Here is a 20,248-nt window from a genome sequence, read left to right on the forward strand (position 1 = left end):
GAAACCAAAAATAAAATTTCCGAAATTGAAGCGTCGACAACGTTTACATACTATCCGTTTCTATATTAGACCAAACCTAAAACATCAGGAATTCAAGCATAATGATATTTCCATACTATTTATGCCCACAGTCTATATGACCCCCATAGCCAGTATATGTGCTTTATGTGCTTTATTAAACTCCATTAGCGACAAACAAGACATTGGTACAAAATCAAGTACGTAGCTAATCTTCCTGGAGTTAAAGTAATTAACAATAGTACAAATACACTACAATAGTACAAATACACTACATCAAAATTACAACATTATTTACATACAACATTTAACTTAACATTTAAAAGTAACATCACACGTGCCTATCAACATGTGCCTATGTACGCATGTGCTCTAACAACTCCTGCCTAAACCTACTCTTAGTTGCTGCTTGTACCTCATGTGGCAAAGTATTCCAAACTATTTAAGATCTATAAATGAAAGTCTTCTTCAGGCCGTTCGCTTTGGGTTTCATTAAACAGTATGTGTCTCTGCTAGCATGACGTGTGTTGTGGCTGTGGTGGTAGGAGACAGGACATAACTGTTTGTAGAGAACTTCTGGTTGATGTGTAGCAATGACCCTCTGTAGCTGAGAGACAGTGTTTACAAGAATCCTTTCCTTGACAGTCTGCCATGACAAAGACGCATGGAGCTGCTGTACTGGGGTTTTGAAGTCACAATGTAGAACCAGACGAGCTGCTTTGTTTTGCATGACTTGTAGTAGTTGAACATTCTTCTGTGAAGTGGAGGACTAAACTGGTGAACAGTAGTCAACGTGTGACAGTGTGAGGCATTCTACTAGCAGCTTAAGTAATGAAGAGTCCAGGTAGGTGGCACATTTCCTTATCATTCCCAATGCACAGGCCATCTTCTTTGCAGTAGCTTTTGTATGATTGTCCCAAGTGAGTAATTTTGGAGTAAAAGAAGCTTTAAGGAATCTTTCTGGAAAGTTAAGAAAATCGGATGCATTTTTCAAAGCGAGAAACTGATAAGCTGTTGAATAGTTTAATGGCAAGTCATTAAATTAGTGGCATTGCACTTTTGCATTGTATAGTAACAAGAAGTTTTAATTAAAAGAACTTAAACTTGGTGCTTTGCACTTTTTCTTTCAAATGCCTGTTGGTAGATCTTCGTGAAATCTAACATGATGGTAAGAAAGGCTGGATAGAAAACTGTAATAAAAACATACTATTGTATTAATATAGCACCTGTTTACATATTCTATATATTATCGGTTCGGGCCCTGAGTGGTACAAGCACTCCATTTCATAGCGACAATGGTTAACCCCTGCCTTAGCCCTCCATTCGATAGCTACAATGTTTAACTCTCTGTCCTAGCCCCTATTTGAGAGGCACAATGGCCAACCCCTTTGCCTAGTTCCCAGTTCGGATAGCCACAATGGTTAACCCCCTTGCCTTACCCCCTTCCCATTCGATAGCTACAATGGTTAACCCCTGCCTGCCTTATCCCTCCATTTCATAGCGACAATGGTTAACCCCTGCCTTAGCCCTCCATTTGAGAGCCACAATGGTTAACCCCTGTCTAATCCCTCCATTCCATAGCTACAATGGTTAACCCCCTGCTTTACCCCCTTCCCATTCGATAGCTACAATGGTTAACCCCTGCCTTATCCCTCCATTTCATAGCGACAATGGTTAACCCCTGCCTTAGCCCTCCATTTGAGAGCCACAATGGTTAACCCCTGTCTAATCCCTCCATTTCATAGCGACAATGGTTAAACCCCTGCTTTACCCCCTTCCCATTCGATAGCCACAATGGTTAACCCCCTTGCCTTATGCCTCTGTTCGATAGCCACAACTGTTCTCCCCTGGTCTTTCACCACTTCAGAGTTGTGCCCCAGACCTTGTTGTTGTGCGGCTGGTGTCCACAGCTGTCTCAAGTCACGGCCAAGATGGCGAGTTTCTTGCTGCTCGGTGAGTCGGACGGGTACACGCTGCGCATTTCCCGGTATTCAGGCGACGCGGGAGACTCCATGACTAACTACTACCATTTTAACAACGGGCAGATGTTCTCCACTTTGGACAGGGACAACGATGTCAGAATAGTGTTATTAAAGTTTATTTAATGTTCCTATCCAGGGTGTTCGGTGAGTCGGACGGGTACACGCTGCGCATTTCCGGGTATTCAGGCGACGCGGGAGACGGAATGGACCACAATTATTAATTTTGATATTTACTGTTATGTATGAATACTAAAGAATAAACAATAGTGTCTTTCATACGCAATGTCATGCCGTGTTTGTCTTTCATTGAGTCTTACTAGTGTTCCAGCTTTCTCAAACTTTTACATAAATATTGACATCACCTGTTAGCTTTGGTGGTTATCTCCATGACTTTTATAATTAGAGGCTGATTTGACCTAGACTTGTTACCGTGTAATAAAAGAATTACAACATTATAGAATTTTGCCAAAAATATAATATCAGATTAGGTCAGAAGTCACATGTTTCCCTTCGCATTCTACCAATATAAGTTGTCGAGTATTAATTTATTTTCTGTAAATTGTCACTTTACTGCAGTCGCCCAGTATTTCGAGCTACTCGTAGAGATTATGAATAAAAGGACGAAAAAACAGCGTAAGTAAAACTTGAAACACATCCTCAGAGGAGTTGACACTAGTTGGGAAATGCCAAAGACTGATGAGGTCACCTAATTCAATCATCAGGCAAGTGTGCGAGGTGACGCTGTCAGCATGGTGGAGAGCAAACAATATAGGAAAGCCCTGAACTACAATGTATGATGAGAACTTGACTTTGGGGTACTTAGTATATACATGTAGCATAGTAGGCATTCAATTTTACTATTACTAAGTATTAGCCCGTTTTTCGATCCATTGCTCCAAGGTCAAAGTCTTCGAGACTTCTCATATACAATAGTTTAGCATAACACAAGTTTGTATCAAAGTATCAAGGATATTCAGGACAATACGACTCTAGCTTCCCAAACATCTGAATATTAAAAAAAAAACATTGATGTGTTTCCATGGTACATGTCTTTGCTTAGAGTGACATTAGCTTTGAAAGCAGCCAGAATATGTGACTATACAGGGCGGCCCAGAAAAAAAGACACTCAAGCATAGTTATAGTTACTTAATTGGGAAGTGAATCTATGATAAACATCATCCAACATAGATCAGGGTTTGAAAAATGAAAATAAGAATTCAGCCTTCCCTATTGATCAGCTGCATTCTCGTAAGTTAAGTGATTTGCTCCTTGTGTGGTTTTGGCACTATTATTCCTGTTGAATAGAAACTTCAAACTGATCAACCCATGTTTATTGATGATTCATGGTTTTACACAAAACTCAGCTCATCAGTTGTGTCCAAATGTTGATGTTCAGACTCGGAGGGGTGAAATATCCCCAAGGTGGAAACTAGGTCAGTCGCCCGAACACAACATGCACTCCCAGTGACCCACTCCAGTGGTCCCATTGGGACAGATAAGAGCAGACACACACTACAGCGTGGATTTAACAATTACAATGTAGTTACGCATAGGTTCAATCAAAACCTTGTCTTAGGCAAGGCCCAAACACCCCCTGCTTTTGGTACATACTGATCATGAGTGTTACAATTATAATCCCTGAATAATCCTACGAGTGTTGGAGATTTTGTATTTGAAGAGTGACCCTGCTCAAACAGGTGACACTGAGTGTATTTGAAACAAATGGGATTCCTTGTAGCTTTTTTCACTGTCTGACAACCACAGGACATTCCTGCAAATGCAAGCTGATGTTTGCAGAAACCCATGTCACTGTCACATGTCTAAACATTACACTTTTCAATCAATCATTTTGTGACTCCTTATTGGTGAATGTGGGTATTTTATACATTGTGACATGTGTAGGTTACTTAAATGTTAACACCACTATGTATGCATATATTATGTTAATGTGTCGGTCATTTGAATAATTAATGAGGACATGCCATTTACAAAAACTCATATATTTCATGGAGGTATGAGATCTACGAATTATTGTTTCAGTTGCGTTTGTCTGTCATTCTGTCATTCTGTCTGTCATTCTGTTGGTCAGCTTGGTGGGTTGGTAGGGTGTTGTGAAAACTGTAAATGATAAGATTTTTGGCCCTCTAGTGATTTCCTTTGGAACTGCAGCGCAACTTCCGGTTTTGATATCTCGCCATCTGGACATGCTAAGATCATGAGTTTTGGATGATAGGTAGCTCCTGTCCTCGGAAAGACGTCACGTGAGTTTGGGCCCCCTAGCAGCTTGTTCTGAAACTGCAGAAAGGTTTATTTGAAAATATTCGAGAAAGGATAACTTAAGAACCGTTTGATGAATCGTCATGATTTTTGGTATGTATGTAGCATAAGTGATGCTTGATATAATCAAAATTACAACTATGTAAATCAGGATCTAACTTTCATAATTAATGAGGACATTCTATATATCTGTTGTATTCCACATTAGGGCTATGAAACACTTTAGACATATGTAATCATATGTAAAACGTTGATCATTGGCAGATATCGATTATGTAAATGAAGACCTAATTTGCATAAAGAATGAGAAATCGGTACGATTTTATGATTGTAACTACTGGTGAAGGTAAACATCACGAAACATAATTTATTTGAATCAGGACCTCATTTGCAAAATTCATGACGAAACGCTAGAATAGCCTTATTTCTTAAGATAACCCTGTTATGGGGTGGATAATATGATCAACTGATATAATATGTGCAAATCGCCGGATATAATTTGCATATTCGCAGTGACAAATGTATAATTAGCCAGCTTGGACGGCAAACATGAGTTGGCAAAGGCACGTCAGAGGTCGTGCTTGCATATTATCAACAATATCATACGTTGTCAATGTTACATGATAAGGATTTCACCAGTGTTTTGCATGTTACTAGGTAGGAGCTATGAGAATGAGATTTATAAAAATTTTGCAAATGAGCAGAATTGTAAATGCCATTTAGAAGTGGTCATCACAATGCATAAGATTTACGAGAACACTAAACAGGCCATGAGGGCCTGCATGCCCTTTTTCGTTAACCGCTATGGGCTATTTTAATTTACCGTTAATCGTTGCCGGCCCGCTCTAATTCAACGTTAAGCGTTATCAGTATATTCCTCGTGAAGCGTTATGGGTCGTTTTAATTCAACGTAAAACGTTATTTGTCATCCTAAATTCAGCGTTAAGCGTTAATGAAGAATTCTTCGTTACGCCTAATTTTGCCTTTCAAAGTACAGGAAAATGCGTCATTGAAGGTTTAAAAATACAAAATTTCCCCGGACCCCCTACATTGCTCGCGCCTTTGGCGCTCGACTCGCGCTTCTGCGCTCGGTCCCTTCGGCTCTAGCCAGAACCAGTTTACCCTTCAATTTCCGGAAGTTTGCGGAGAGTTACAGAATCCGTCAACCTTGACAGGCAAATTAACAAAAATCTTGAGTAAAATATGAAAACGTCAGAAGGAACGACAAACACTCTCAACACCATGATTTGCCTCTCAAAATGCGGGAAATTGCGTTTTTGAAGGCTTAAAAATCCTAAATTTCCCGGGGGAGCATTCCCCCGGACCCCCCTAGATTACGAGGGCGCTCCCCTCTCAAAATCCATCGGTAAAACTGGGCGGACTGAAAAAAATGCAAGCTGGCCGACGTCGACTAGGACACCCCGGTATTTGTGGACGCACTCGGGGACCAGGGCAGGTGGGAAACACAGGGAGCACATACCTTTAATGCGTGCTTCATTACATGTAAGGTGTACGTAATTTTGTCAGTGATCACCTTTTATCACAAAGCGAGATACCCAATCCAGTGCAGCTCGAAAAAAAAAGCCTGTCAATTTACCGTTAAGCGTTGCCGGCCGTCCTGAATTTACCGTTAATCGTTGCCAGGACCCCCCCCCCCCCCATGCAGACCCTCATGCCATGGAAGTATGAGATCGCCGAACTCTAGTTTTGTGTATGTGGCGTAGCAAAATAAGTTGTGACTCCGGTGTACGCCACATTGCCCTTGTTCTTTGTGTAATGCTAATAACAATACATGTATACTGTACTGTTTAACAACGTTAAACTTAATTGCCTTTGGGTCAGGTCTGTCTCAAGGAGCCATCCACCATTTTGGTCGTAGGCCAGGGACTAATACTTCACCGATATTTACTCAATGGAAATTTGCTTCAAAAATCGTTTAGAAAACGCGTCTCAAATTGGAATTTATATAAAATATTGACAATATGATGTACTTGTAAGCGGTCGACCAGAGAGAAGGCTGGGGAGGGCGGGTTCTCGGAAGGGTCGGAAAACAGGAAACACGGTACTTCCGTAGGCCTTACGTGTAACCCTTAACCCCTGACCTTAGACCGTGTCACATCTGTTTCTACTGGAGCCAAGGAGCAAGCGGGAACCAAAGTCCAGCCTGACAGCACGGATCAGCCTAGAATAAAGGTATGTCACGTACTAGTCGTTACAACCTAATTGGACGTAACTAACCAGCTTGAAGATTCAATACCAGATAGTACGTTTTGTATTTAACAATTTATTGTATAGCACAGAAGCTCAGTAGCCAAAGTTGTCGTCGGTGTACAGAAGCCAAATTTCTGCCCTGTCCAAAAGCATGAGACGAGAAGTGGTTGAGGGTCTAAATATTACTTTGATACGACTTATGGATGGCATATACATAGCTAATTCTCACTAACTATTTAACCCTAATCCTTGCACGGACACTGCCCCTTAAGCAGAAATATGGCGGGGCACGCGGCAGATATTTGACGCCACGTCGATCTAGACTGGGGACTACTTCCTTATCTCAGAGGCCCTAAGGTGACCAGATATACTAACCACAGCAACTGCAATATAATATATAATATTTTAAGCCATGCAATGAAATTTCAGGGCAACAAAATAAGAAATATTTGTAAGAGGAAATCTGTCTGATATTCAGAGAATGTACTGCCATTTCTTAGCACATTTTCATAATTATTTCGTACTTAAAGCGGTTGAAATAAACTTAAAAACAAGCTACTGGGGCCTTCTATTATGGTACCAATAGCTAGTAAGTAAAACACCCTAGAATACAAAACAAACAATCATGTTTCCTTAAGAAGATCGCAGTTTTTTCTTCGCAAATATTAGTCTGCTAGGGGATAGGATTGAATCATATTACTAGTACTACCTTAAAAGAATAACCAGAAAATTGACTTTGAAAATAATATATTTTACCACCCTAAAATTGTGTCACGGAGTAGATATAGGAATATAGGAACTGTTGATGTAATAATTATCAATATTTAATGTTAATATTAAATCATTTAATGTTTAACACTGAGAAGGACATGAGCAGTTCAGCTAAAGTACAAGGTCACCCAACATCCAAGACATTCAAAGACACTATAGGAAGTTAGGGTCAATTGTAGAAAGATAAGGTTGCTCTTCTTCTTTAGGTTACCTGAGGTAAACACAGAAGTTTTAAATACTAAATATGGTGATAGTCCCTTTTTCTGGGCTACTTGACATAGATTTAGAGACAATACCAGGTTCAGTAATAAGAAGTTCATTCATTCAACGAAGTCCCAGAAAGTAGATCAAGGATTACATCAAGGATGACCAGAGTTGTGGTCAGGGAGGGAGTCTCCACCTGGCTGTGTCCAGGGGAGGGAGTCTCAGTCAGGGGAGGGAGTCTTACTGGGGGCTAACAACTTCAACAACTTTAAAGTTTCCAACGCATTTCTTTGTGAGCAATGCTCGGAATTCGAAGCACCGCTGTACTTAATGGGAGCATCGTCACAATTGCACTGGGTATTTTTGAAGTCGCAAACACGGATGCCATCTAACATCCAAACCGGACCTAATGGTTGCTGTTTAAATATTTACATTTTGCAGGTAAATATTAGTTATGTCGTATGTTTTCACACGCACATAGGTAGTTCTTTTATTGAAGAATTGTTATGGAATCTTTCTTATCATAATAGCCTGGGTGCCAGACGCTCGCGTTCATAAGCGATAGAATTTTTGTGTGGAAAGAAGCCCTAATGTCCGCTACAGTATCCGCCGCCCAACCCCAGGCTGCCCAAAACCCCTTTATCTTTCACGCCAGGACGCGAAGAGATAATTAGACCCAGGGCGCCAAATCGGGGTTGGCAGGGAGTGTGGTTTCCCTGGCCGAAGGGTTATCTCTCATTAGCGGTAGGGGCTAACAAATAGGCTAGGCACACATCCCTGTAATGATTTACACCCCGTTCAGACCAGACTTAAGGGATGCGAGTCTATTTGTTATCCTCAACTGATGTAAAGCATAATGTTTTTAGTTTCCAAAGATTCAGTGCAATGTAACTTCACCATACGGCCCATGTATTTAGTAAGCTGCTGACACACAGTGACCCCAAATCTTCTCAAGTAGGTTCTGATTAAACAGTCTTTGTTTTTCTCATACGTGAGCTGGGTTTTTTTACGTGCAGAGTTTGGACGCCATTATTGTCCATAAGGTATTTCATAAACAGGGACGCCGGATTTACGTCCCCAACCGAAATGACTCGGACTAGACTCCTACCAAACCTTGTTCAGACACGGACCTGATCGGGGACATGTCAATTTCATTTTTTTAACGCAAAGATACATGATCAGTTTAAATTCGTACGTTTTTACTTTTCATGTATACGATTCATTCAGCTTATCAGGTACATAAAGGACGTTGGACTTTTGACCTCTGTAAGCTGACCTGCAAACAGCCCCTCCTGCCATGCCGGTCCGGCCTGAGGGTCAGGAGGCCTTTCAAGAAGAGCTGCGCTTCTGGGTCAATGGAAGATACCATGTTGGTACGTGGTAGGATAAGAGGGGGCCGACTAGACTGACAAATACAAAGAAAATAGCGAAATATGCACGATATACACATGTTATCTTCCGGGTTAGACAAGGTATGACAAATCCACCTTACCGACGTTTAACAAACACCATGCAAATATTTGACGGCAATGTAAGCGTTCTATTATTTCATTTCTTTTGTTCGTCAGACCGTAATATGTTTTAGACAATTGCACAACCGCTACGTTTCTTTTATTCATCGAAGAACATAAGTTGGTGAAGTTACGAAACCTTAGGAGCTGCTCAAAAACGGTTTTGAAAGGTTGCCGTTTGAATGTCGCAAAAGGCAAAATTACAAAATAATACAAAGTCTTATCCAGCTTATTGATTGTGTGTTTACTGATAACAGTTTCCAACCCTGACCCCGGCATGACGCTGAACAAATGGCTGCGCTCACAGCGAGGTCTGACTGGGACAAAGGTCATGTGTGGGGAAGGAGGGTGTGGCTGCTGTGTTGTCATGGTGACACATCCTGATCTGACCAATGGGGGGACACTTTCTTATACCTTAAACTCGGTGAGTATAACAATCAACTGTTTTGACATTTTGACTGTAATAGATAGCAAAAAATCTGTGATTTAAAGAAAAACTGTGTTAAACAAAATTCATTCGACAAACCTTTGGGAAACGGATAAATGCATAAGCTTCACAAGTACTACGTACAAGGAACTTTTAAAAATAACGTTTATTCGAATTACCATTAGCGGTGGGCCCAATATCAATGACATAATAACAGTTGCAACATTATAAACATTATAACAAGAGTTCCGAGATCTCATACCTCCATGAAATGTGGGCTTGACATGTAAATGTAAATTTCTTCTTATTAATTATGTAAATAACATAATAAATGCATCGTGATGTTAACTTTTGATTAACTTACACATGTACCAAGTATGAAATTCCCATCATTTACCACTAAGGAGTCATAGAATTTTCGCATTAATTATGCAAATTAGGTCATCATTTGCATAATTGGTATCTGTTGATGTTCCATCTGCCATAGATTACATACATTACATGTATGAAAGTACTATAATGTAAAACACTGTAATTATAGAATTTCCTCATTAATTATGCAAATTAAGTCATCATTTGCATAATTTGTAGTTAATTATGTACATCTCTCTCTCAGCTACCTACCTACCAAAATGATGATAATACCTTGTTCCTATCTGGACTTATTGGCTTTTAAAGATTTCACCCGAAAATCTGCAGTTCCAAAACAAGCTGCTAGGGGGACCAAACTCACGCCACTTATTCCTGACAGGAAAAGCTATCTGTCACCAAAAAGTCAAGACCATAGCATGTTTAGGACAAAAGATACAAAAACCGGAAGTTCTGCTGCAGTACCAAATTCATCCACCAGGAGGCCCATATTTGACCTTGACCTTTGTCTTCCTAAGACTTACCAGCGTACCAAATATCATCGCAATCCATAAATGCGTTATGGAGTTATGCTGACTACAAATGTGCGGAAACACAAACACACAGACACACACACATACAGACACACACACACAGACAGACACGCCTCCATGAAATATATGAGTTTTTGTATACAGTACACTAAGTGTTTCAAACACACAGCTAATCAGGCCTGCAGCTAATACAAACCCTAACCCTGAAATAGGTCACCTATTCCCCTGAGGGAACCCCATTAATCAAACCGGGTCCCAAGCGCACTGACTCGATAGCCACACAATGACACATCTGTTGGCTGCAAAGGAGATTCCTCATTAAACCGGAAGTGCTACTGCACTACCAAGGCCATCCACCAGGAGGCCCATATTTGACCTTGACCTTCGCCCCCCTAACACCTACCAGCATACCAAATATCACCACAATCCATGAAGGCGTTATGAAGTTATGAAGGTACAAAAAAGCGGAAACACAAACACACATACACACACACACACACACACACACACACACACACACACACACACACACACAGACGCGCCAAAAACAATACCTTCCATTTCATGGAGGTAAAAACAACAATCAGATTGCACAAGTGCTACTGATGGAAAGATGCGAAGACTACTGAAAGGACCTCGAGGACTGTGTGGACTGTAAAAACATAACATAACTTGGACCCCAAATATATTACTATATTACTATATATATATATAAATAAACAAACAAACACAACCTATATATATATAAACAAACACCACCTAAAAACAGTACATTTCGGCGGAGGGATATCTCTTCCACCGCTGTAAAAAGTTTTAGTTAAAGGCATCCAATGCAATTTCAGGGCGGCAAAACTGATAATATTGTGAATGATATTGACACATACTGTTCCACATTAGCCCATTTGAATCAGCATTTCATACTTTGGGCATTTAAAACTGTAGAAACAAGCCCCAAGATGAGTCCTTTATTTTCTGGGTGGTACCCTAAAAATCATCCCCGGGTCCTCCCAGTAATTATTTTTCGTCAGAATTATGAGCATTTTTGCTCCATGAATGTCGATATACATTGGGACAGTGTTGTTTTAACTTAGTATGTAGATATGTGGCGACAGTACTGACTTCTGGAAAAATCTGGTTTCCAAGCCCTTAAAACTGCACTGGATGCCTTTAACATCCCCCGCCCGTTCCCCAGTGCCTGTGCCCGCTGTGTAGTGTTGATGGTTGGACCATTACCACAGTGGAGGGGTTGGGCGGACAGAAGGCCGGTTTCCACCCCATCCAGCGCCGCCTGGCGGAATTCAACGGAAGTCAGTGTGGGTACTGCAGCCCTGGGATGGTGGTGAACATGTACGGGTGAGTGATTAGCATGTTTAGACTTATTCCCTCATTAGTAGTATGCTGACATATTTCAGCACAAATGGAAACAAACACTATTGATTTCAGCCATTCCGACAGTAGGTATAAATTGCGTTACTGAATGTAGGGTCAAAGGTGGTTGCTATATATGTGTTGCTAGAAGAGCCAACACCCACTTCGCAGGGGGCCTTCAGATCACACAGAGAATGTGTTGCATATACCATCCGGTTGTATGGCAAAATGTACATCTCTATTACACCATAGTTTGATAAACCATTATAAATACCAATACGATGGTTTATGCTTCATCAATTCCTGGCGATCAAATTTTTCCGTCCCGAACGTTATCGTATGTGAAATTGATTTTTAATATGATTTAATTAACTTAATTGTTTCCTACAGGCTGCTTACTAAGAACCCACAGCCCAGCCAACAGGAGGTGGAGAATCACTTTGATGGACACATTTGCAGGTGCACAGGTCTGTACATACATGCTGCATTTACCTGCTAAAAACGACAACTGTACTGATCAGCAGGAAACTTGGTTACCGAAGATTGACCTTAAAGTCAAGTTGGTAGTGACGGCTCCGCTGACGCAAGTGGCAACAAGGCTTCTGTCCTAGGTGCCAGTAAATTGACCAAAAACTCCAAATACTTGAAATTTCTGGTGGTTTGAAACCTGATTGGCTGGAACAGAGGTTCATTGTATAATTATGTTGTTCAACAAAACATTGCGACAAACAAATACTTATTGTTGTATTGCGACATTTTTAAACAGCACAAACAACGTAGCCAAGGAGAAGTAAAGCACCATCAACAGAAATGTTTTGAGAATATATGAATTACCATTAGACTGTGGTTATATCATATCAATCAAACGGCCAAATTCGGCCATTACAGTAACCGCTTTTGAAGTTGCGGCCGCGTACCTTTTTGGTGCTGCATATAAATAAGAATAGAGATATGACCCCGAAATCCGTGACTGCGTCAATGGCCTCGTTCATATGAAACCACCCAAACCGCGATTTTGGCAACTCGCATTCCTCACATCTGGTCCACGTGCCATACATGCCTTTCAAACCGAAAAAAGGTCAAAAACTGCATTCATTGTTGTTTGGTTAATGTCAGAGGTCAAATACCTGCTTGCTGATGCCCCTCCCAGCGTATCTCGGTCGAATGCCGACGTGGTCCCGCCAGAGGCGGTGAAGCTCGCCCTAGAACGGACACATTACTTGACCATTACTGCTCTTTTAGTTGCTGCCACGTAAATATTGATGTTGCTTATAAATAAAGAAATATCACCCCGTAATCCATGATCAGGTGAAGTCACATTAAAATTACATTGCGTTCAGACGCAAATCGCAATCCGGGAAAACTGGTTCGAAACTACATCTAGAAGTGGTTTGTGATCGAGGCGCTTTCAATGTGATTTGGAGAGTTCTGATGGGGGCAACATGAAACCGGCTTCGGGGGGAAACCAGCGCTTCGAATTCCACGTCCTTAACATTCAGGTTTATGGGATGAGGCTGTCATCAGGCACATGTGTCACCTGCAGGTTACAGACCTATCCTGGACGCCATGAAGTCATTTGCAGCTGATGCGGATCCGGAAAAAGGCGGCTGCATCGACATTGAGGTAACGATATCTGTTGAAAATCTGGGTTCCAGTCATTACTGTAAATATTGCCTTAACCACGTAATAATAATTGAAAAGTCTTTATTGCAAGTTCATGCACAGATGGGCTAAATTCACATTGCTTTTATTACTTCATTTGGCTTTTCCATTGCGACAAAACACAATGGAGGGGGTGACAATTACACCATATGTCTGGAAGATATACAATATAATTTTGAAAACACTGAGATGCTACATTCTAGCATTAAGCTAAAAGTCTATGTATTACACCAATACTATAAGATATTTATTATGTACTGTTAAACACAGTTTCTTCTCTTTTGAAACACATGGAAACATAACTGCATATTTTGTCCGCTGTACGTTCATTTCTGCATGCAATTAAGTATTTGAAAGAGTAATGCTTTTTCTTACATATCTTGTCTTATTGAAAAGTGTTAAAAATCATTTTCATTTACTTTGTGTTCTTTTTTTCTTTTGGTTTTATCATCCGTCTCAACTAGTATAGTACTGCAACCAGATATGGTTTTGTATGTTGAGTAGATGGTGATATTGTAACTTATGGTCATAGTGAAACTTGTAAGAAGCGTTGTATTTTTGTTCATAGGATCTCAGCAAACATCACTGCCCCAACAGCGGAGGAGTTTGTAGTAATGCGGCTGTGAACTGCACAAAGGGAAACCCACTGTTGAGGTGTGACCAAAATGGGGTGACGTGGTACCGCCCAACGACACTCGAGCAGCTGTACAGCCTGTTGGAACAGCACTGTACCAGTCAGAACCGGTACAAACTGGTCTGTGGGAACACTGCGTCAGGTGAGGCATGTGAATTGTCTTTGCCGATAAGGTCGTCCCACTCAACCACCCTTGACCAGCCTGTTAAGACAACATCATAATACTGGTCATAACCAGTACAAACACTGCAGCATGTAATTAATGAATCATGTACATGTATAAGCATTCATTTGTCTATTTATTAACATTTTATGGTATTCCTGGTGCGTCTTTCGTCTATGTAAGTTTTCTTCAATCGATAGTTTGTTCATTGTACGAGTGCACATGACTCAATAACCAAAAACAATACAAATGACAAAAAATGCAAGAAAAGCCGGGTGTCTATTAAAGCTCATGCCCGAACTTCCTTTTTTAAGAAACCTGGTTCTGTTTAGTCCGATTACCTCGTTGAAATTTTCAGAATTTTTAGGATTTTTATGAGTAACCATTTTCACACTTAAATGAATATAAATATAACCAGAAATCCAGTTAAAACTTGACAACCATGTTTTTGAAGGTGTGTACAAGAATGACGGCCCTTACAGCTGTCTGATTGACATCAAAGCTGTACCCGACCTGCACATCTGTCAGGTAAGACGTTGTCAAACAGGTTTGGTTTCATAAAAACTAAGTCCAAGATCCTGTCTTACTATATTATCTCTAGCTGATTGTCAGTCAAAGAATCTTACAACTGTGACTAAGGTTACGTGTATAATTTGTATCTCGTGATTGTATAATTGGTGCAGTCTTCAGTGTAACATTTAAGTTAACACTCCGGCTTTGTAAGTATGCACTATATGTAGCTGTTGATTGCACTGTCACGTCGAGTTATGTCACACCTAAACCTAAACTTTAGATTTGCCTCTAAGCCTTATTGGGGGACATATAGTAAGGGCACCATTCTACTGCTACTATTATTTTATGATAACAGTAGCAACAGTTCGTGGTCTAATAAAATGGTCATATATTCGGACAACTATACGTTCGCGGTGGCGGCAGGTAGGGCAAAAAATCTACTGAATTATTTCTTTAAATAATCATGGGTTCTCGGTACAGATGTGACCGCAAAAACCGCGAATATGAAAGTATCGCGAAAAATCTGTATTTTTTAGTAGATGCTATGTAATTGAATTTTATGCGATCCTATCGGAGTTACATAGAGTTAAAGCTTCTTCCTTATTTTCAGGCTGGTCCGCCATTGGTCGCTGGTTCTGCGCTGAGTCTGTCTGCCCTGTTGGACATGTTACAAACCGGTTCGGACCGGTCTCCATCCTACGGCGTGCTGGCAGAACATCTGCGTAAGGTCGCAAACGTGTCGGTCAGAAACGTAAGTACTGTACAAATGTAAAAAAAACAACAATGTAAACCAACAATCTACTTGCTTGTGAAATTTGGATTTTAAGTTAACCCTTGTCCTGCTAGCGTTCTTTACACAATATTTTCAAAAAAAAAATTGATGTCTTAATCAGGACAAAAACCCTTGACTTTTTTTGCCCTTCGGTGGCATAGTTACTAAAACATTCGTTGCGTTTCGCTGCGGTGTGATGCGTTGCATTAGAAACACCCCCAAATAGTACATGCACATATACTGGGCGCTATATAAATGGTACTGTATGTGCAACCCATGACCATATATATGTGTGGGCTCCCTAGTACAAGGGGTTTAAAAATGACTAAATCTAGTTGAAGAGATTCATTTGTCACGTATAGTTACAGTTCCTAGTGAATTCTTTCATCAGTGACAACTTTGGAAGGATAAGGATACTAACCTCCAAATTTTCGATGGCTATCAGTCCATCTTGTTCACGGAGTGGCCTAATCTCGCGAGAGCGCGAGACTAGGCCCGAGACTTGCATCGGTCTGTCGGGTACCACCCCCCGTCGCCTCCCTCCGAAGTAAGGGTAAGTAAGTCTAATTGGATACCCAGAATGGGCCCTGAGGGAGGGGGAAAACAACTCCAGAAAGGACAGAAGTAGCAAGGAACAGAGTAAGACTGGAAAACAAGAACAACTCCCAGCGAGTTACTTGGTTCTACCCTACATATATGGAGTTACAGAGAGGTTGAAACGTATATATGCCAAACACAATGTGAGCCTGTACTCCAAACCGGGCTTCACCTTACGTAATGCCCTTGTGAGACCCAAGGACCCTCTAGCACCCGGGGAGAAGTGCGGTGTGATCTACAAGATCAAGTGTGAAGAGTGCGGGGAGGTTTACGTTGGTGAAACTGAGCGGTCACTGGGGGAAAGGACTTCTGAACACCAAAAGTCATTACATCAAAAAGACTGCAAATCTGCGTTAAGTCAACACCAACTCCAGGCTGGTCACAACATCACTACCAGGCCCATCTCTGACATTATTGAAATCATAGACCAAGAGTCTCGTAACCCACATAGGAAGATTAAGGAAGCGGTGCACATACAGTTGGAAGGTGCCAAGCTAAACCGGACAGAAGGTTGGGAGCTCCCCAAGACTTACTTACCCTTACTTCGGAGGGAGGCGACGGGGGGTGGTACCCGACAGACCGATGCAAGTCTCGGGCCTAGTCTCGCGCTCTCGCGAGATTAGGCCACTCCGTGAACAAGATGGACTGATAGCCATCGAAAATTTGGAGGTTAGTATCCTTATCCTTCCAAAGTTGTCACTGATGAAAGAATTCACTAGGAACGACTAAATCTAGAACTAGAGTTCGACAATCTCATACCTCCATGACATGTTTAGTGCTTTCGTGAAGCTTATGCATAGTGATGATCACATAAATGGCTTACATTTACAATCCTGCTCATTAGCAAAATTTTTATACAAATTATTCACATAGCCCCTACCTAGTAACATACAACACACTGGTGAAATCCTTACCATTTAACATGGACAACGTATGATATTGTTGGTTATATGCAAGTATGACCTCTGACATACCTTTGCCAACTCATGTTTGCCATCCAAGCTGACGAATTATACATTTTTTACTGCCAATATGCAAATTATAAGAGCCCATTTGCATATATTATATCATTTGATCATATTCTCCGCCCAATGACAGGGTTATCTTAAGAAATAAGGCTATTCTTGCGTTTCCTCATAAATTATGCAAATGAGGTCCTGATTTGAATAAATTATGTTTAGTGGTGTTCGCCTTAATTGAACTTCCAAGTATGGCAAGTATTAAATTCACAGCAGTTACCACCATAAAATTGTACCAATTTACCATTAATTATGCAAATTAGGTCTTCATTTACATAATCAATATCTACCAATGATCTTGTTGTTCTCAATTACATATGTCTAAAGTGTTTCATAGCCCTAATATGGAATACAGCAGATTTATAGAATTTCCTCATTAATTATGAAAATTAGATCCTGATTTGCATAATTGTATTTTAATCATGTCAAGCATCATTTCAGCTACCTACATACCAAAAATCATGACGATCCATCAAACAGTTGTTCAGTTATCCTCTCTCGAATATTTTTAAAGAAACCATCCTGCAGTTCCAGAACAAGCCGCTAGGGGGCCCAAACTCATGTGACTTCTTCCCAAGCACGAGAGCTACCTATCATCCAAATTTCATGACCCTAGCATGTCCAGATCGCGAGATATCAAAACCGGAAGTTGCGCTGCAGTACCAAGGGAAACCACTAGGGGGACCAAAATCTAATCATTTCCAGTTTTCGTCACACCCTACCAACACACCAAGTATGAAACCAATCCATCCAGGCGTTCTTGAGTTATCTTGTTGACCAACAGACGGACAGACGGACAGACAGACAGACAGACGGACAGACGGACAGATAAACGCAACTGAAAATATAACCTCCATGACACATTTCATGGAGGTAATTAAAACGACAGAGAAGTCTCAATGTTTTTGTAACCTCCGTTGTCCGTATCCTAGGATTTAGCCTTTATGAGGTTGAAATAAAGATTAAAATAGCCAATTACTTTGAGCATGTTACCTCATTCAAACGTTAGGTCAGCGATTGGTTAAAAGTAGCAGTAGATTTCTGCTTATCACCCATAATTGGACTGGATGTGTATGGAGAAAGACACACAAATTGGTAGCCTTTTGTCTTTTTTGTAATTGTACAATCGTTATGGTTTTTTTTTTTTCTAAATCCAAATTCAATTTTTTCTCATCGATTTCAGGTTGGTAGCTGGGCCGGAAATCTGATGATGAAGCACGCCTACCCAGAATTCCCTTCTGATGTTTTCACCATCATGGAGGCTGCGGGGGCAAAGGTCACTTTAGGTCAGACAGGTCCAATTTTCCTACCTTCCCTAAAGATGCCATAGTGTATGAAAGAACGTTTTGTCTTTCCCTTACTACAATGAGGACAACATTCATTAGCGAAAAGTCTGAGGCATATATTGAAATATTAATTCAATCGATATCAAATCTATACATAATAGAATTTGGGGTCTATTGGGGTTTATTTATATTCTATTATTCACCACGTCCTAAAAATGTATCTTTTTTTTTTGTTATAGGTTGGAAGGATGATTCCCAAACGGTGGCTGTTACGGATTTTCTGAAAACTGACATGAACGGCAAGGTGACCTAAAGTCTAAATTGATAAATATTCGATGATAGTCCTGAATCAACTGAATCATCAGCTTGCTCATAATGCATTAAATTCAACCCCACGGTCCATTTTCCATTTTTACACACACGCTTGGCCCTATCTGTCTTTCTTTCAGAGAGTCTTAAAGTAATTGATCTAGAAATGAGAAATTAACGAAACGACCGGACACAGACAAGATACCGAATCTCACTCATTTGTATGTTTTTGTACCATGTATGTGTAAACAATGTGCAGTTTTACTACACTTTGTCTTTGAATCATGTAAATTTTATCGTGTTGATATATTTTGACCCTCTGACCCTTACATCTTCCCTTATGACCTCAATGAAAAGCGGCTTGCATGTCGATTTAAGCTTTCATGAACAAAGAATGGTTCAAACAAAGAAACCAACAAACAACAAACATCAGAGCCCTCTTCCTATCCATAAACCGTGACAAAGGCCGCCACCGACTATCCTCCATCTACAACACACTTGTCGAGTCACGTGACCTGTGCTGATCTTTCGACCTCCGGGTCACGTGACTGCCCTCGTCATTAGCTGAAGAGAAATGGTGGATGCCGTCTGAAAGCTCCTACACTTACGTATTAGTTATAATCCTTCCTTGTACTACAACAGACAGTCCTACCTCCCGTTTTTCCTCAGGTGATTCTGTCCCTTGAAATTCCACCTGCATCACCTGATGAAATCTTCCAGACCTACAAGGTCGCTCCTCGATTACAGGTGAGTTTTGCTAAAGTGCAAAGGAGATCTGATTATTTATCCCATTTATTTAGTACTGAAATCTATTTTAAAAAAGCGTGCTAATTCATATTACGGGGATAACTGTATGTTATTTGTTTGTCCCATTTTTTCATGGCATTTGCATGGTAATTTTAGGGATAGTACCACTGTTATCCCAATAAATTACCAGCAAGGTATTCATAATTCTCATCTGGTAATTTAATGGGTTTATTACACCCCTGTTATCCCATTAAATTAACAGAGAAGTAGTAGAAGTGCGTGCTACTCTGTTGTCGGGTGGATCAATGCATATTTAAGCAATCAGGAGCACAGATTAACAGATCTGCATTTATTTCAGAGTGTTAATTTAACGCTTAGAATGTCGTCTTTTAGATCATAAACCACAGAAGTGTTTACTTAAAATCTAGTCGACAATAAAGTTAGTGATGTTTAGTACAAACTCGTAGCTGGTAGCTGGGGGGTTGTACGATAGTAGATTCTTTATTGACACAACAAAAAGCACAGGGACCTTTTTATGGTCTTCTACAACTAAAGATCTAAAATAAAGATAACTAGAAAGGCCAATATTTGCTTTGGAGCAAATACAGCGATGGGTTCACCACATTTTACGACATGGCAGGGAAAGAATGAGAAAAACAAGGGAAAACAATGATTTACATTGATATAACTATAATATGAAGTAACATACAACTAAAACAACAGTTGGATAGCTATTCCCTACTTTATTGGTTAGGATTTTTAATTGCATAATGCAAACTGTTGATTTTCAAAATAAAAAAAAAACGTTCATGCCCCGCATTCCAATGCTGGAGCAGAAAAGCTTGAAATACCCACCAAAACACTTTAATAAAGAC

General features: G+C 40.4%; 1 protein-coding gene across 2 annotated transcripts in view; it reads left to right on the forward strand.

Moving 5' to 3' along the window:
* Positions 1–6,413: 6,413 nt before the first annotated feature.
* The window catches only part of LOC109472408 (xanthine dehydrogenase/oxidase-like), a 41,401-nt gene continuing 27,566 nt past the window's right edge, over positions 6,414–20,248 (forward strand). The window contains exons 1-13 of one of the 2 annotated variants that reach the window (XM_019772178.1): positions 6,414–6,470; positions 8,691–8,698; positions 8,750–8,836; positions 9,232–9,398; positions 11,496–11,656; positions 12,062–12,138; positions 13,215–13,294; positions 13,902–14,109; positions 14,585–14,658; positions 15,254–15,394; positions 18,215–18,317; positions 18,557–18,621; positions 19,296–19,373. In XM_019772178.1, the coding sequence (XP_019627737.1) occupies positions 8,761–8,836; positions 9,232–9,398; positions 11,496–11,656; positions 12,062–12,138; positions 13,215–13,294; positions 13,902–14,109; positions 14,585–14,658; positions 15,254–15,394; positions 18,215–18,317; positions 18,557–18,621; positions 19,296–19,373 (1,230 nt within the window). In that variant the 5' untranslated portion in view covers positions 6,414–6,470; positions 8,691–8,698; positions 8,750–8,760. Of the gene's footprint in view, positions 6,471–8,690; positions 8,837–9,231; positions 9,399–11,495; positions 11,657–12,061; positions 12,139–13,214; positions 13,295–13,901; positions 14,110–14,584; positions 14,659–15,253; positions 15,395–18,214; positions 18,318–18,556; positions 18,622–19,295; positions 19,374–20,248 lie in introns of both variants that reach the window. The other variant, XM_019772177.1, reaches the window with a different exon arrangement.

The sequence above is a fragment of the Branchiostoma belcheri genome, unplaced genomic scaffold (assembly GCF_001625305.1).
Source record: "Branchiostoma belcheri isolate BF01 breed outbred unplaced genomic scaffold, Haploidv18h27 scaffold272, whole genome shotgun sequence".
Taxonomy (NCBI): domain Eukaryota; kingdom Metazoa; phylum Chordata; class Leptocardii; order Amphioxiformes; family Branchiostomatidae; genus Branchiostoma; species Branchiostoma belcheri.